Here is a 19,115-nt window from a genome sequence, read left to right on the forward strand (position 1 = left end):
AGAGCCCTGACCCGATCCGGGCTGCTCTGTGAAGTTCACAACATCATCCAGTACCGGTTCACTTCCTGTCACAAGCCCCGCTGAAATGCCCTGGATCTGAAGGACATTCTGATCCAGGTTCCACTGACAGACGTTTAGGGAGCAGAGAGCAGGGTGCACTGGGAGACCACAATGCCTTAGCATTGATTTTCTGTTGATTTCTCCATCAGACGACCAGCTGTCACGCTGTGCAAAGTCAGAGAACACAACAAGCCGTCTCGGTTCGCTTATCAACAACGGTATTGACTAGTCAGGTGTGACTTGCATATATTATTTTCCTCTTCACGATGCACTTTTTGACCGACACATTAACTTTTAATTCCCAGCGACGGACATGAGACAAAAAGTAATCATTACTGTCTACAGCGGTGAGGAAAGATAAACGCAGACCAGAAGCGAGAGACGGCCAGAGCGGGAGGAACGAGTCCTCAGCTGGGTGCTTGAAGAACATGTGGCTGGAAAAATGCAACTTTATACATTTTCCTCTTCGTGACAAATCTTCTGATTGACGAGACTCAGAGTTAGGAAAACACAATAGTACTATAACATCCACAACATCGTGGTGTGAGAAACATCCCTGTACTCTGATGTGTCCATGATGTCTCAGTCGCCGCGCTTCACACTGTTCTGTGGCTTGTGGGGTTTGGGGTTCATGCACTGAAAAAAATGATCTTAGGCGGGGCGTGCTCCGGTGGCGTAGAGGGTAGCACGCCCCACGCTTGGAGGCCCTCAGTCCTCGTCGCGGGTTCGATTCCCAGACCTGACGACATTTGCCGCATGTCTTCCTCCCTCTCCTTCTCCCCTTCCTGTCAGCCTACTGTGGTATAAGGGACACTAGAGCCCACAAAAAGACCCCCTGGTGGGGAAAAAAAATTAAATGATCTTAGGTGGGTATCACATTAACAAAAGAATATCATGTACTTTTAACCAAATAATTTCATGTTTCAAACAAAATCGTGATACAATCATGTTGGATAAACAAGAAATTCAACAACTTCACGTTTATGAAATGTAATCATGTTGAGATAACATGATTTATTCTAGTCAGACTGATATAGTGCTGAAGACGAGTGAGATCACGTGAGTTCACGCGAGAAAATCGTTTTTGTCTCAACTTGAATAACCTGTTCAAGTTGAGATAACATGATTCAATTTAGTCAGATTAATTTCCCTCCGAAGAGGATCTAGTGAGGTCAGGGGATCACGAGAGATTATGAGACATAACTGTTTTGCCCCTGGGAAGACTTCAAAGAGGTTTTAGTTACACATTAAACTATAGATATTTGTTTTTCGCTGCAGGGCACTCTTGGCATTTCAGAACTGCACTGGAACAAATAGCTGAAAAACTACAGGATGAAAATACAGTAAGGTGGCTGGGTTTTGACAATACAGTTCTGTTGTACTTTTTCTAATTGTTGAGCGTTCTTTCACCCAGTCCTGTCTTAAAACACTTAATGTGATGTAACTTAAAAAAATTTATTTGAATTAACGTAATTAAATCATAGAAAGGAGTTTCACACGATTAAATAGTTTTCTTTCAGCATGAAGCGTGTTTGTTAAGCTGATTTAATTTTCATGAGTTGGATCAACTCAATTAAGTAGTGTGAAGGTACCACTGTAAAATAAGTTGGTTTCTTGGGTATGCTGTGGTGGCTCAGGGGGTTAGCACGCTACACGCAGACGTCGCTGGTTCGACTCTCTTGACCTTTACCGCATGTCCTCACCCTGTCTGCCTGCTGTCTCAAAAAATACGAGCCACCAGCGCCGCAAAAACTCTTCGGAGAAAAAAAAAAAGTTGCTTTCAACTAAATTTGCATTAATCTTGATCAAGTAAAGTAAATTATTCGGTCCAAAGCATTACAAATTAGTTGGGCTGGCTCTTTTAAATTACATTGGGTCCAACTATAGTAAATGATTTGAATCAACCTTAATAAATTAAATTGAGCCAACACATTTGCTTTAAATAGGAGTAACAGAATTACATGGTGTTGAAATAAAGCAAAGTAATCAGGTGGATTAGCATGATTTTTTTATGTTCATCCAAAGAGTTATTTTTTTCAGTGTGTGACAAACCACTTCTGACATCAGTAGTATCAATGGTTGGGAAAAATAACCCAATCACAAGCTTAAAAAGGGACGCAATGTTTTACTATTAATTGTCATCACTATGACTACTGAGTAACATAAAAGCACAGGAGTGCTTGTCAGTGAAAACTTTTAATTTCGAAAAAAGAAATCACGTGGAAGTGGTGTGGAGGTCAGCTGTGCTAGCTTGACTTTGGCAACCTTAACATGAACATGTGCTGCAGAATTTGGTGGGTTTCGTTTCAGTTAACACACAAATAAGGCGACCCACATACCAACTCTTTGAGAGCTCATCAGTAGAGCGGTTTAAATTAGCTAACTAAACTGCAGTGATCAAGCGATCATTTGTTAATAATCGCAAAATAAACATCAAGCCTGAAAACGTAACTCTGTAACAGACCCGATGTTTTCCTTCCCATGTGCTCAATGACGTTTGTGAGCACAGGATTTTATTATAATTGCTCAATCATCAAAAAGTTGATTTTCTCTTTCACCCATTATGTGTGTTGCTTAATATAGAACGCAACTTAAAATTACAGAAGGACCTCAATACTAGCAAATGGGGAAACATTCATGATCGCAGATACAGATTGCTTTATTTGAACGGCTTACAAAGACCTGAAGAAAGAAAACACCAAGCACAGCCTGAACAAATCGTATCCAATTTGTGTTTGTTAAGCCAAAATGATTCAAAAATAACATGGAAAAGCGCAGTCATCATTCATGTCTCTCCTCCAGTACGAAGTAACGATGCTGCTTGTGCAAACCTGCTTCATGCATCATCGCTGTCCGTGTCCCATCAGTTAGAATTGAGCTCAAATTGAATTGCTTGCTCTCAATCGTGTCTTTATGCTCATGAATGAAACATTTCGTCCCCTTAGGCTAAACTTAAACATTTGCGCAATGGTGCAGCAGGGGCCTGTGGATGTAACCAGGGAGAACAGCTGGTCTGATCTGCTGCTGTTCATCAGACAAAAAGGGAGATGAATGGAGTCTGCAGCAGAAAGACAGTCAAATATAAACAGGATGTGCAAAATGACTTCACCCATCATGACTGTCGCAGGGAGATAGATTGATGTCGTTAGGCAGCTCGGCAACTGACAGCGGCCACCGGGGGCAGAAAGCGTTTCTGTTTGTCTTTTTCACCTCAGTTTTGTAAAGGCAGTTCAGCTGGAGGGAATTGCTGTCCTTTTTGCCCCAGACACGTTCACTGCAGCACTGAAATAAACTGATTACAATCTATTCAGCGACCACACAAGAGAAGTTTCCACCGACTCAGAAATTCCTTAACTGATAGAATCACACACAAATGTCAGAAGGGAGAAATAATACGGCAGGATGATATTTTATGCAACAGAGTTGATAGATATATCGAAATCAGTTCTCGCAGTTTGTCTTCTATATATTTTTTTTAACTTCTTGTGTCGCCGGGTAAAAAAGGTGCTTTGAATTCTGCAGGTTAGAGCTGACACTCTGACGGGTCTGTCTGCTCTCATTTTGAGAGTTTTGTGAAACAGAAATTTCAATAATTACGAAACAGTTGATCAAAAAACTTTTTTTAAAATTTTTTTTTAAATTGCAATGTTTCCATTCAGCAAACTGCTTTTCATAATTCCTGCCTGTGTAATTTTATGATTGGTAGAAATGCAACAAATGAGAGTTAGGTATTATAAAATAACTTGAAATGTTTGCTTTATTAGTTAGATTCAACTTAAACTGAAAAATATCACATCACTCTACCAAAAACTAGTTTCCAAAACTTGACTTTGTTACAAAACAAGTTCTGAAAAGTTACAACATCTTCTGAAGTATTGGAAGAAACCATTAAAAACATCTGCAGTCTCAATTTTTTATTTTTTTATTGATTTATTTAGACAAGTGTTGACAAGAGTTTAAACATCAGGAGCTAAAATTTACTGTGCACAGCTGCTTTAACCACAAGGCCGTAAACAGCAGAAAAGGGCAAAGGTCAAATAACTGTCCACATGGAGGAGCTTTATTATTGCAAATTAAAAAAAAAGCTGAAGCTAACGCAGTAGATTAAGGTTTGAAACCTAGACATAGTTTCAGAATATTTCTCAGTAAAACGCCCTTACCTGAAAGCTATATGTAGAATCTAGAATTGAAGCTCTAGAGCAGGGCATACTGACCTGTGTGTGCCCCGCTTGATCCAGACACAGTCAGAGTTAAGTCAGCAAAGTACGTGTGTGTCCTGGAAGTGAACATCGCTCCATGTGTTTCTCCCGCTCCGCAGCGGCCCGGCTCACAATAAAGGCTGATGTCCTCACATGCCTTGAGACATGAAGGATCGCATCGCAGCGTTTGGGACGAATTCCAAAACTAGTCTTTCCACTGGTCGAGTGCCGTCTCAACAGTCGGAACATTTTGGTCAGCTGGTGACCTTCGTCGCTCAGGTCCATCTAGGGTCACCCGGCTCCGGCTCTCAGGAGGGGTTGATCCGAAGCCACCCTGATTTTCTATTTCCTACGCAGCAGAGGGAGAAAATGTATCCCTCCTCCTTTAATGGACACCACTATACACAATGTATTGTGGTGTCTGTAGTGAAGATTTCTACAGACACCCTGTGGTGCCCACGTAATAAATTTGGGACAAAGGGAGGAGACACGTTTTATGTTATGACATATTTTTTTTTTTTTTTTTGGAGAAAGCGGTGGAATGAACGTTGCACATTGTGCCGCAGATCAAAGGTTCTGGGGAAACTTTCATTTCCTCTGACCCTGAGCTCTATTAAGAGAGTCAAGTGTATACTAATACAATGTTATGAAGCGTGGGAATGATGTTATTAGACAAAAGAAGAGAAATAACTCTCCTATATTCAGAATCTGCTCATTGGTTGAAGAAATTGAGATTTCTTAACCCAGCCCATGAATAATTGTTGAATAAATGCTCAGGCAAAAAAAAACATTCAGGTGTGAAATGACGTATCCTCCTGAGAATGTATTATTTTTTTTCCAATTAACTTTCTTTTTACTTCTGAAGCACAACACATTTTGGCAGTGGGAAGCATGTGATGGAAGCACATAAAAAAAAGAAGGTACTCTGTGCCTTTAAGACAGAGTTTTTGAGACATCTAGGTAAAAACCGTCACATTGTCCTGAAAGTCCAGACTGACAAACTGAGACAAAAATCTAGTTCCTCTACCTGCTGCTGCCATGCGCAGAAACTCGCCACTCGATCAAGAAACGGCGACTCCTCTTTTGTTTTGATGCTTTTTCATCGTCACTAAAATGCAAACAGAAAACTGATTAAATGAACTCTTCAGAGAAATATGCTTTGTTTGCAGGAGCATTTTTGTATTTTGGAGTGGATATAAAATTCTAAAATGTAAATATAGAACACCGCAGGGCTGCCGTGACTACGATGTAGTTCACCATCATTGTGTGTATAAATGACTAAATGTAGTGAGAAGCACTTTGGGCTCCTCTGGACTTGATAAAGTGCTACACAAGTACAGGCTATTAACCATTTTAACATAGAACTGGTAACACATGTAATTATGAAAGAAAATAGGCTGCATTATTCTCTCTTGGTTTGTATAATGAGTTGGGGAGTCCGTCCAGAATAATGTGGACGGTGTTGAGCAACACAGTGGTACAGTTAATGGGCCCGGTTTTCAATTCTTACAGAACTTTTTGAAACTAGCTGTACAGACATCGTCAGTGTCAGTCAGTCAGCTCAAGGTTATGCAAAAAACAAACATTTAATTTAAAAAATAACCCATGTTGGGTTAACCATGAATCAGAATTATGTAAGCACAATATATAAAAATGAAAAATATGTAAGTTCCTTATTCGTACCCTACATAATCCTCCTAAATCCTCTTTGGTTGACTTTGTCTTTCAGACAGGCCTTTGGATAGGCCGACTGAAGACACAGAGCTCTTCCTGGTTACCATAAAGATAATGCAGAATGCATAAACTACATTAACATTAAACATTGTCGTTTTACTGCATGTTAACTCAAAATAAAGCAGTGCTTAAAGCAAATATAAGAAAATAATTGCACATTTTGTAGTTGACGTAGGCTTATGCCGTCTATGAATGTACAGGATTATCCGGATGACATGCAGGCTGGATCAATACCATTATGAATACGCTCCATTACTGGAATTAAGCTTTGCCCTTTGGATACTTGAAGTATTATGTAGAAACGTTAGCTGCAATGGAAAAACAAAAAAGGGAAACGGTTCTTACTGAAAATTCTGGTGGCTGTACGCTCACTACAGCGATACTGATGGTGCAACAATTTTGTTAAAAATTTAAACCTGAGCAATTTTAACTGTCATTTCCAATAGTTACCTGTTTACTCTGTTCTGTGACAACAGGTTGTTTTTGTAGCTCTTGTAAGCTAGCAGCTAGTTTGATATTTTTTTTTGTAAAGGAAGTGTTGATTTCTTCCTTTAAAAAAAATACTTGGACAAGTATGTAAGTTGTAGTTAAAGTCAGTAAATTATTCCAGGTGGTGAAAAGTTTTCTAGCCAAGCCCAGTCGATTGCATTAAATCTCTTCTCCTCAGTAAGTATGTAGCGACAGTGGATTTACTTAAGTCGTTGCATTTGCTGCCATGCCTCCCATGTCAGTGGTGGAAGGATAAGCCTCCATTTTTTTTTATCCCTCCAGGGGGTCTTTTGTGGTCTTTAGTGTGCCTTATATGAAAGTGGGCTGACAGGAAAGGGGGGAAACACATGCGTCACGGGAATCGAACCCGCGACGGCCACGTCAAGGACTAAGACCCTCCAAATGTGGGTCGCGCTATCCCCTATGCCACCACGGCATGCCCAAGTAAGCCTCCATTTTAACAGGAAAATACGGCTAATGTAATAAATAAAACGTTAATGTCAGCAATAACTACAGATAACACATGAAGGTAGAGTAGGAGGAGAAAGTAGGAACCTGGATAATAATAATCAGTTTGTCCTCCAGCAGTCTAAGCCTATAACAGCTTAATAGGTACATAAGTCACTCTAACTACAAACTTTACTAAAAGGGAATATTTTAAGCCTGCTCTTAAAAGTAGACAGGGTGTCTGCTGGGAGTTAATAACTAAAGGATCTGCCTCCAATTCTACTTTTAGAAACTCTGCTGGTAAACCTGCAGCCTGAGAGTAAAAGTACTTAGTTGGGGAATTTATGGAAGAATAAGATCTCTACTGTATGATGGGGCTTGAGAATTAATGGCTTTGTATGTAAGGAATTTTAAATAGTGTTATGGATTCAAAGGGAGCCAAACAAGAGAAGCTAAAAAACTGGAGAAATACGCTCTCTCCTTCCACAATGGGGGAACACGAAACTCTAAAACTACATTTTTACTCAGTAACAAATGTAGTTTGCAGTGTAAATGAATTTTATACGTAAGCCAGCAGGCTCAAGTGAAAATATAGGTGTGAGTAAAAAACAGTAGGCCTCTTTTACTGTTGATCAAGTATCGATTATTCATTTCCACCTGTTTGGAATGCAGTAGTTGCATAAACTCTTTTCCATTTCCATTCTCAATGCAGCCCAGATCTTCAACCTCTACAAGAAATGACTATATATTTATACAAAGTGAAGACCGTCACTAAATCACCCACCTTAGCTAAATTTTTACCTGTTCATAACCTTTCAGCACATTAACGCTCAAAAAAGAAAAAGAAAAAAAAAAGAGCAATCCCTTTAAGAGCTGATCAGACAAAGCAGTGACAGCAGGTGAACCAATCCCTGCCCAGCTTGTAGAGCCAGAGGTTTGGCTGTAATCTAGTATTTGTACAGTAAACGCTGTTAAGCCTCTGAACATGTGAGCGGTCATGCGCATGTGTGTGTCTGAGTGTGTGTTGTTACCAAAAGAGGACCGTTCAAAGCATAATTAATGACCTTGTTGGGACCACTAGAGCAGCACATCATTTCCAAAGTTCTTGTAAGGGGCAACGTCAACGTCGGGGTAGTTTTAGGGGCCACACAAAGCCCGCAATGTCTTCAGAATATTTCATGGTGCAGTCTTGTATTTGTGTGTCTAAATACCGACCGCCTCAGTTTTCAGTAATTCCAAGAAAACATTTGGCTCATCATGTCTGCAGTTTTGCCCTGAAGACGATTGAAGGGGTTTTTTTTCGCTTTATTATGCTAGGAGTTCAGCGGACCACATGGCTGCTGCTCAGTCCCACTCTTCAGGAACTTTTAGGGTGGGGAATCAACTCGGGCTTTGTGCTGATTTTATTAACTCTGGCTCCATGGAAGAAGACTTTCTCACTGTGAATGGAGTGAGAGAAAAAACAAAAACACCAGTGATCCCAGTAAAGTTCCCAATAATAAAGTCGTCGTTAGTGTCACTTTCCTGCGCTCTCCAGGACTACAGCTTGCCATAGATACAGATGAAACTGTTATTTATTAAAAAAAATTTTTCTTCACAGTTTTAGATGATTTGCTTGCAGCATGAACATCTGGTCACGTGCAGCTAACCAACCTCGCAATCCTACCGTAGATTGCCAAGTCACATTAGTCGCATGGGTTTCCCATCATCTATTTTTACATGGTTCTTTCTTTGAGCTTGAGGGCAACTCTCTTTTTTGTGTGTGTGTGCGTGTGTGTGTGCGTTTGGTTCTAATTCATTGTGGGGACCATTTTCCTGACATATATGACGTTGTGGGGACCAGGCTTCGGTCCCCACAAGGGGAAATGCTGTTTTTGGGTCAAGGGTCAGATTTAGGACTAAGATGTGAATTGAGTTTTGGTTAGGGTTAGGTATGTAATGTTAGGGTTAGGATAAGGGTAAGGGTAAGGTTTAGGCTGTAGAAATGAATGGAAGTCAATGGAAACTCCCCGCAAAGAAAGCTGCGCAAACATGTGTGCGTGTGCATGTGTGTGTGTGTGTGTCTTCCTTTCTTATTTTACAACATACCTTTTGTGTTGTGCTTCTAGCTGCTTCCTAGAAGAACTCTGGCATTAGTTGCCACAGGAGTTGTCTGTCACATGCATTTCCACTTTTCAGTTTGGCGAATCGAAGTTCTGGGAAACAAGTAAATGGCTTTCTGTTAGTGATCTAAAAGGCATGGAGAAGAAATTTTTGTGCCTGTTCATGTTGTGCCTTTGACTTAGTCAAAAGCAACAATGGTGCTGAAAAACAACAACCAGACCACAGAGTTTGCCATTTGTTCATGCGTCCTGTTTCACTTACTGTTTATTAGTTACTGCTTTTGTTTTTACTTTTAGTTTAAGAAGAATAAGCTTCACTGGTTGAGATCTTTTTAACTCAACCCTGAAGTGCTTGTTTAAGTATTGAACATGTCCATAAATTTCTCAGTCAATGCAGTTCTAGTGTCCCAGTGAGAACTTTTGGGCCCAATCAGGAAATCCTCACAAGATTTACGATAGAGGAGTTAGACTTGTACAAAAGTCAACAACTTATTGTTGAGAGATTTTGTTCCGTGCAGCAGTTTTGGGCAAGATAATGAAATACTGGAAGACTAAGGCTACACTGACACAGCAGTCAAATCGGCTTTTTTCGGTTTGTTTTCTCATATTCCACCTTTATGCGACTTTTACGTCAGTCTGAACGGCTCAAGGCCGATCATTTCACCTCCACCTGAGCCACTTCTGACCAAATCAGACACATATTTGATAGTTTTCAAAGCATCTGCAGTCTGATGTTTACGTCACGGATGTGAGACATGGGTCATAATTCTGCACCAGAAGAAGTCAGACACAGAAAATCCAGACGTAGAAGATGGCTGAAAAATTCTGATTTTGAACTTATGAAAAGTCTGTCAGTGAAGCCAAACAATCCCACCACCTCCAGACAGACTTCTCTACAGGAGTGTCAGTCAGCGCTCCACCAAAGGCCATCGCTTCCAGCTTCCTTCATGTTGTTATGATTTGTGATGATAAAGTCGACTCTCGTTACTGAATAACTTTAAAACTGATCCGTTGACGGCTCTGTCCATTATTACCGTCCTAAAAAATTGTATACCAGTTACACAGAAGTCTGACTGACTGGATATATTAGTCGAATGAACGACCACACACAGAAAAAACAAAATGTGATTTCAACAAAAGGTCGGAACTGAACACGATGACCAAAACGAAACTCTTACCACACACACCATGTTGGAATAACCTTTAACCCTAACCCACTGGATGTAAGGAAGGCTTGGTGGTAGGAATATTGTAACTTCTGTTTTTAAGGATTTGCAGCTGGGAGGCAAAAAAATCTGAAACATTTCTGATAAGAACCTGAAAATATGTTGAATTTTTTTAGACACCAAACATGTGAGGGAAACTCCATTGGATTCAGACAGGAATGATATAGAAATCTCATTTCTATTATGCGTTCCCCCATTCCATTCTACATTAATGACCATAATTTATGGACTTTTTTTAAAATTTTGATTGCGTAGTACGTTTACACTGCTGGTGTGAATTTCATCTGAAGAGCCTCATGAAAACTGGCCCTGTGTCTGGTGTCTGCGCTTCTGTTCTGGTCATAATACGATCTGATGCTGGACAAGGCTGCTCAGCTCTTCATGGCTTCACTGATTCCTTTCCTGATGAAATTCTCTGCGGGATAACAATAAGGCCAACAGAACGGGCCGTGTATGCAAATTGGCTGAGAATCTCAGATTCGTAATGTCACAAAATAACATCATGCAGGTACAGTACATCTAATGTTAGTTAGTGTTGTTGTTCACTATGAAGAGTGACAAAATTTACTGCAACAAAGAAATGTTTGGGATGTGTATGTAATTCCTACAGTGTTGCTTTTTACCTAAAGAAAATCTTCTATCATTGTTGGTTTCTCCTTTGACATCCACTTGACCTTGAACAGACGACACAGAATTGTCGGTGATGAATTGGAGAAACAATTTATCCAATGCCTAGCATGAAAAGAGAAGCTGATTCTAACAGTAGCTGATTCACAATGAAAGCTGGGAAATATGCAGGTGAAGGATGTCCAGTAACACGGGAGAAACTCAGTATGGATTTTTAAGACGGCAACCTCAAATGTTTTTCCTCCACTACAGGTGAAAATTCAAAAGCTAAAGGGTTTTTATCGACCCAAGCTTAAAGATTCAGTCTAGGAAGTATTAAATCAGAAATATTTTAAGTCCAGTGTTTCGTTTGGAAATACAAAATGGGGTTTGTAAATCCAGAGTAGATGTATGTCAAATGTTGTTGACCTTTGCCCTCTCTCCTCTTTTCAATGTTTTAACATTTCCAGGCTAATATTGTAATGTTTTGCCTGGTGAAATAAAGGTTTACCTAATAAAACTATAACGTTCCTGGTTCTGAAGAATGCCCAGAATTACACTTTAAAGTACGTTTTATTGTCCTCTTCCCAACTTTCCTGGGTTGCTAAAGTTCAAGACAAGTTTTACCAAACAGCTTACTAGAGAAAACAACAACTTACAGAGTTAAAGTTGGAAAAAAAACATAAGTGGTTCAAATTACATGATGGGGAACCAGGACAGGCAAATACAAACTCACACTTTTGGGTTTTTTAAAGTGGCCTTATGTTTCTGGGCAGTGGATAGAAAGTTAAGAGTACCAGAAAAAAAAAAATCACACACACACACGCCCACCCCCACACACATGCATGATAATCACATGAAAAGCCTTCAAGTCCTTAATTCCACTGAGAGATTTTGCCAAATAAATAATTTTGGCTGTGTTGCACAAACTCATCCACAGGAATAACATTTTTGGTGTGGAAAACAAAACCAACTTTCTTCCATATTTTCCAGAGATTTCACTGCATCTTTGGGATATAATAGTAAAACATCCTGCTTAAAGCAAGTAGGATGCTTGCTTTTAGTTTTAGTACAAACATTGTGATATATAGAAATGTGTTTATTTATTGTGTGCATTGTTATACTTTGTCATACTTTCAACTTTTTTTATCCAATGATTAAAAAACACATTTAAAGATGTAAAAAAAAACAAACTGTGACACTCAGAATGCCCCTTCCTGTTACTACCACTAAATTAAAAGTCTAGTTTTTTCACTTATTTTTTTTTTCCTGGACCGTTCCTCTTCCCGTCGCACCCGTCATTGTTCTCTCACTTCTATTTCACTTTTCTTTCCTCTTCTACTTTTTTTTAATCCCCTCCCCCAGTGACAGGAAAGCCGTTTTTTGTGGTGTCCAGTTTCTCCCACCGCTGGCTGTTCGGCTGGGAGGGCTGTCAGTTCTACGGCTGGGCAGGCTTCTTCTTTGGCTGTGGGAGCCTCATCACCATGACAGTGGTGAGCCTGGACCGCTACCTGAAGATCTGCCACCTCCGATACGGTGAGTCAGCTAACACTTTCTGACAGCACAGGAAGAAAAGCCATGGGAGGAGTAATTATCCGTCTGGTATTTTGCCCAACAGAAGATGACAAAGTCTTCATTTCCAGTCCTCGAGTGTCGATGTTCCACATTTTAGATGTTTTCCTGGTTCAACTCACTGAATCAAACGACAGTAGGCAGCCGAGTTTTCCAGTCTTCTTCTTCTTCTTTTTTATGGCGGTTGGCAAGCAACTTTTAGATGTGCATTACCACCATCTACTGGAATGGAGTGTGGATCGGGACGCTAGTTCTCCAGTCTTGCTAGTGAGCTGATAATTTAGCTCAGGTGTGTTGAAACATCTAAAAGTAGCAGGACACCAGCCCTTGAGGACTGTAGCGCCCCCAAGTGGTCATTACAGTCAAATTAACCAGGATATATGGCAGGAGTCTTCAAAAAACAAATAATAGGAGATGTTGATTTTAGAGCAGAAGTAGCATACACCGTCCGAACGTAGATAAAGTTTCACACCGTGACCCCAGAACACATGCGGTTTTCAGAACCGAAGCATATAACAAGTGACATGCACTCCAAAAACATGACAGGGCTTTGATGTTCTGCAAGATCCCCTTGAAGTTATAGCATTTACTCAATGCAACATGTGTTTGTCAATGCGACAGCATAAATAATAAATCATGTGAAAGCAGATTTACCCTGGATTTACACTACATGCGGCTCCGCTGCACTGCAAACCCTAGAAGTACTCCAAGAAGAATGTGTGTGAAATGAGAGATCTCACGATCAAGTCAGTGATAAAAAAAAAAAAAAAAAAAAGTTGACTGGTGTCTTAGAAAATACTGTAGTTCTCAACTTACAAAGTTGATATTTTTCCCACCAATACTCTCCTCACTTTGTCTGCCTGGACCTGCACTCTTACACGATTATTCAACTTAACAGGTTTCAGAATTAAATCCACGTATTTTGTGTGTATGCAAAAAAGATATATGCTGAATATACCCATTATTGCTTCAATATAGCCAGTATTGCAAACAAATTAGTCTGTCTTGGTGAATTGTTTTGGTGTTCGTGCATTTTTCTGCCAGAGCGCCGTGATCCTTGAAGATTTTGGCGCCCGGCAAAAATAGGACCTGTCAATAATACCTAATTTTGACGGATGTTGATGCGGCGGTGTGGAGGTAGTGTAAACATCCTCATTGACTGAAATGGGTTGTGTATTTACTGTGGAGGCCACAGCTTGGCGAAGTGGAGATGCAAACAGTGTGTATTGGGGGTTAGTCCGGCATTAATGACAGAAAATGACTTTAGTGTCCATGTCTTTACTAGTACATGTCGGGGGAGTGGAGAGATATCAATGGGCGAATCTGCATCCTGTTAAGGTTTATCTCTTCTGAGTTTAAAGTGAATGCAGGTCTAAATATATATTTTGCCAAATGATGACTGAGTTAAAGTGAAACATGAACTGAGCTGCTCACTCCAACAGTGGCAAAGCTTGTCTCTTTTTTAGAATTAAAAGAAATATGTTTGTAATTTTTCTGACACTTATAGACGGATTTGGAGGGAATTGTACGTTTGTTTTTTCTAACGTAGATTATATGTTTCTTATTTATCTTAGGCACGTGGTTAAAACGCCAACACTCCTTCATATGCTTGGTCTTTGTCTGGGTGTATGCGGCCTTCTGGGCCACCATGCCACTGGTTGGCTGGGGCCACTACGCCCCGGAGCCGTTTGGGACCTCATGCACCCTGGACTGGTGGCTCGCTCAAGCCTCGGTGTCGGGCCAAAGCTTCGTGTTGGCCATCCTCTTCTTCTGCTTCCTCCTCCCAGCGGGCATCATCGTGTTCTCCTACGTCATGATCATTTTTAAAGTGAAGTCGTCGTCGAAGGAAATCTCAAACTTCGATGCCCGCATACGGAACAACCACAACCTGGAGATGAAACTCACAAAGGTCAGTTAGGTCTGAGGTTATTATAGTTCACTAAAAGAAGCAAAATACACATTGAACACAAAATACACCAAAAACACTTTTGTTAACTGAAATGAATAAAAACACTCGATGGGGAAAAGGCATTGTACATTTATAAAACTTAACTAAAACACTCGATTTTTGTGTTTATACAATAGAATAGAATATACTTTATTGATCCCCAAGGGGAAATTGCTTATTTGTTGAAAGCTACTGCATCTTAGGTAAGAAATAAAAAGTTTATAAAACATATATATATACCTAAGAGTGTCTTAGGTATATATTTATATTATAAATGTATTATTGGCCTTTTGAACTGATGTTAAATTGATTTTTTTCCCCACATAAGCAGTTTTTATCAGCTGCTGGTAAATTACTGCAGTCCATATCTTTCTGGTAGCATGTATGCTAAGGTACAAAATGGCGACAGCAGAAGTTGGGAGGAAACATCAGAATCAGCTGCTGTTCAACAATAATGAAATACATTTTTTGAAAATGGAATATTTTGTTGATTACTCGTTACACAATCGATGTGTACATCAGCACAATACTTTGACCATTTGGAATTCTGTACCTGAAGATTTAACAACGGTAAACTAATAGAAATGACCAAAAGCGTTCTAAAACACATTAAAACTGAGTGAATTAGACAAACAAAAAGTCACATCGAAATAAAACTAAACCATAATGAAACCCCCCACCCCCCAAACTATTCCAACCCCGGTTACATCAAAAGGAAACGTGTGAGTATGACCTAGAAAATTGGATTCACAAGAACAAAGCAGGCAGAAAAAACTTTTAGAATTGCTCTCGCTTTCAAAAAAACAAACTTGGAAACCTCAGAATATTGTTTTCTTCCGTCTCCTAGGTGGCGATGGTGATCTGCGCGGGCTTCTTGATCGCCTGGATTCCGTACGCCGTGGTCTCTGTGGTGTCGGCGTTCGGCGAGCCGGACTCCGTCCCCATCCCCGTGTCTGTCATTCCCACGCTGCTCGCCAAGTCGTCAGCGATGTACAATCCAATCATCTACCAGCTGGTGGATCTGAAGAACTCCTGCAGCAACTGCTGCGTCAAGGTCATGAAGAAACGGAATCATTTTAGGAAGTCGAGGTAAAACTAGTTTATTGCTGTGTGGTGCTGATCCGGATCTGTTGGTTTTCACTTCCTTAATACTGTAGAGCCTCTTAAAAAAAAACTTAGGGTTGTATTATTTTTTTCTTTCTCACTTTGAAACAGTTTTTTTTTCTGATGTCAGATGGCTTTTATTCCCATTATCGTGATAAATAGACAGTCAGCTCATTTTTCTTCTAAGAGAACGATTCTCAAGTTTTATCTTTCAGTGTTCCTTTCACAATTTCAAAAGCTGCAAGTCGCTCCTCAAACTCCCAGGAATTCCTTCATTAGGAAAACCTTTACAATTTTTGTCAGCTTAAAAAAAAAATAACCAAGATGATGCTGAAAATATTGATAATGTAGAAGGAAATAGGAAATGCAGATCTTCACGTCCGTCTGCAGACTGTTGGCAGAATGTCCATCGGAAACTGGTGACCTTTGACCTCACGCTGGACGCCTTCAACATCCTATTGCACAACAGCGTCAGCTCTCAGTGTTCCTCCACTTTTTCACACGGCTAAAATTAAAGCTGATCGGATTTCATCTCTTCCCAATATCTCTGTTGTTGATGAAAATGTGATTTTCATCCTGGTGATCGTCTTTCTGTCAGTTTTTTTCTTGGTTGTATGTGATTTTATGAAGTTAATAATGCTTTTAAAAATAACGTACAAGTAAAGCTGCCAGAAAGTATGACTGTGTTCATTTGGTAGACGTGAATACAATCCCCGCATGTATTTGGCAGTAAAGTCTTTATGCAGGAACTGTCCTGCAATATCAGGACTGATGTGAATGCAGCAGCTTTAATTGCCTGTTCACATTGATTTAATTTCCAAACTGCATATTAGTGTAAGCTGATTGTTAGTTTTGCCCTGAATACACATCGCAAAGTTCACATGGAATCCCCATAAAATATGCATTTTTATATATACAGCTCTGTAAAAAATGAAGAGCCATCTGCACTGAAAACCTCCTGGTTCTTCCACCAAATGTTGATTTCTGAACTCTTCCTGAGTTCAAACATTAGTATTGTTGTTTCTAAATGAAAATCTACTTGCTTTCTTTGCATTATTTGGGGTCTGAAAGCACTGCAGTTTTACTAAATACCACCTTTTTCTTTGGAATTTCAGAGACATGTTGCCAGTAATTCATAGAATAAAAGAACAATGTCCTTTTTACTAAAACAAATATCTAGATAAAGTGAAATCAATCAAACTGGTCATTTAAAGTGATCTCTTCATTTTGTCCAGAGCTGTAAATGTAAACTTTATTAAAAATAGTTTGGAGTTTATTTCAAATGTAACTGATGGAGAGATGAGGAAGGAGAATAGAAATAGAGGAAGTTGGGGGGGAAAAATTTAAAGAGAAAGATAGAAGCATAGAGAGAAGACAAGGCAACATGGCAGAAATCTGCTCCTAAACCTGAAGAAAGAGAAACCATAGCAACACACAACATGTGCATGTATAATAATAATAATAACAAATAAAACATCAATAAAAAAAATACACTGTACAAAGTAACACAAGATGTATTTAGTGGCAACCACAGCCCAACGGAGAAAGTGTCTGACAAAAACCTGCGTCTAAACAATAATAATTATATTTTTGCTTGTTCCATTTTTCGCGACGTTCCTTCAGGTTCTACGCAATCTCCGGCTCAATAAAGGACAACGGAGCAGCCAAAGACGCTCACATCGAGATGTAAGGCTGTGAAACTGTTGAGGCTGCTGACCTTTCGTCTCTTCTACCGCGGACATTTTGCCTTCGCCATGCCCTCTCTGTGTCCACCAGCTAACCAATCACACGCTGCCTCCCTGCCATGAGGTCATCACCTGCTCACCTTCGTTGCTGCAGCTCCCTACCTACACAGGATGTCCACCTTTCTGGTAGCTCCCTACCTGCACATCAGTCTATCTCTGTAGTGTTCACTGGTTTCTAAGTACGGATAAAATGTTGTGTTGATTTTTCCATCTCCATCATTCAAGAGTTCTCAAAAGAAAAAATATTTTAAACTATTTGACTCAGGTTTGGGAATTACTGAGGTTTCCAAGTTAGACGGAGTTGAAGCTTTAATGTTTTTGTGTAAAATATGGTTACAATTCTCTAAATTTGGTTTGTTTGACATTTTTAGCTAAAATTACAACTTAAAAAACAAAACAAAACAAACCATAGATTCATGTTGATGTTTTCTGCTGTTTGTACAGGTTGCTGGTGTTTGTACTTTTACACTTGTGTTGTATATGAAAAACAATTTGTAAGTATCTGGATGAAGCACTGGATCAGATTATCTCATCTGGTTAACGGCAGAGAGAGAGAGACGACTTTCAACTCTGTTGACTGAGAAGTCAAACCAGGAAAAGTTGAGCAATCATTATTTAGCAACATCAATCAAAAGTCAATAGTGTGAGGTATAGGTTTCCAAGAAAACACACACACACAGGATGAGAGCACTTTACTTTCCAAGCCATTCAGAATGCATTGACGCCAGATGTTGTAATAGTTTTATATCTGGTTGATTGTTGCAAAAATGGGTTGAATTAATTTAAAGAAAAACAGATTAATTTCTACAAGCACCTACATTTCTAGGAATGGAGTTATAGTTATTTCAGGGATGACTAAAATATATTTATTTTTGCTATTTCTTCTCTCTGTTTTTTTGGTTGCCATTGAAAATAAAAGTTGTTCCTTTCCTTTCTTTAGCAATGTGTTCATTTCTGTGTTGGCACAAGCAGTAAGTTATGCGTTTGGGTTGGTCTTTGTTGTAACTTTACCTTTTTGGTAATGAATCTTAAACCGTTGGAAAGCCTGTTTTCCCTCTGAAATAGTTTCACCTTTGTAATGTAAGAACATTTGTGCGTTGAGCAGAAATGTTGATCATGTTTGGATTTTGCCAAAACCAAACAGTTTGTTCTGCTACTGACTCTTTGTATGACGATGACGAATACTTTATTGATCCCAACAGGGGAAATTCAAAGTCCCAGCAGCTCAAGACATTACACACAACATACACTACAATTCACACAATATACCACAAAAACACTAAATCACCAAATTAACACAATTACCAGACCAACATTACTAAGAGCTAAAAATCCACTTGCTATTTTCCCGGTTTGGTCTTCAGGAGTTGGTCGGCCCTCGTGGATCCCTTTACTCTGTCTTGGGGATCCACGAGGCCACCAATTACCAGAGCAATCTGGATCACCTGCCGTTAACTCTCCACCAACCGCTCTTGAACCTGATCAGTGCTGAGGGTAATCTAACTTTTGTGCAGTTCTACGTGGAATCCCCCCCATGTCCATATCCAACAACCGTACAGGCATCCAGTAAGTGGTACATTGGCCACCTGCCGGATGTCTCACCCACAGTTTGAGCAGGCACTGAAATCGAGGGCATTGGGATACATCGACCATATGGACGACTTGCAACAAAAGTTAGTTACCCAACTTGGCCTCAGGATCGAGCATGTGCGCAGGTTCGAGAGTGGAGAAATTCCACCTGAGATAGATCCTATGGATGGGTTCTGCATTAAAGCAGTTTACACCCTTTTCATGGAGCACGCCTTGGTTGTCCCATTCAAGGACACAGATTTAGAATACGGGCTCCAGGCAACCCTACGAAGTGTCCTTGGTCATTTTGTGAA

At 39.8% G+C, this 19,115-nt stretch overlaps 1 protein-coding gene across 2 annotated transcripts in view; it reads left to right on the top strand.

The window, feature by feature from the left end:
- The window catches only part of opn5 (opsin 5), a 41,315-nt gene extending 23,152 nt beyond the window's left edge, over positions 1–18,163 (top strand). The window contains exons 4-8 of one of the 2 annotated variants that reach the window (XM_044106953.1): positions 12,229–12,399; positions 12,482–12,571; positions 14,010–14,344; positions 15,231–15,472; positions 17,111–18,157. In XM_044106953.1, coding sequence (XP_043962888.1) covers positions 12,229–12,399; positions 12,482–12,571; positions 14,010–14,344; positions 15,231–15,472; positions 17,111–17,177 — 905 coding nt within the window. In that variant the 3' untranslated portion in view covers positions 17,178–18,157. Of the gene's footprint in view, positions 1–12,228; positions 12,400–12,481; positions 12,572–14,009; positions 14,345–15,230; positions 15,473–17,110 lie in introns of both variants that reach the window. The other variant, XM_044106954.1, reaches the window with a different exon arrangement.
- Positions 18,164–19,115: the final 952 nt, after the last annotated feature.

This window comes from Gambusia affinis, linkage group LG22 (genome assembly GCF_019740435.1).
Source record: "Gambusia affinis linkage group LG22, SWU_Gaff_1.0, whole genome shotgun sequence".
Classification (NCBI taxonomy): domain Eukaryota; kingdom Metazoa; phylum Chordata; class Actinopteri; order Cyprinodontiformes; family Poeciliidae; genus Gambusia; species Gambusia affinis.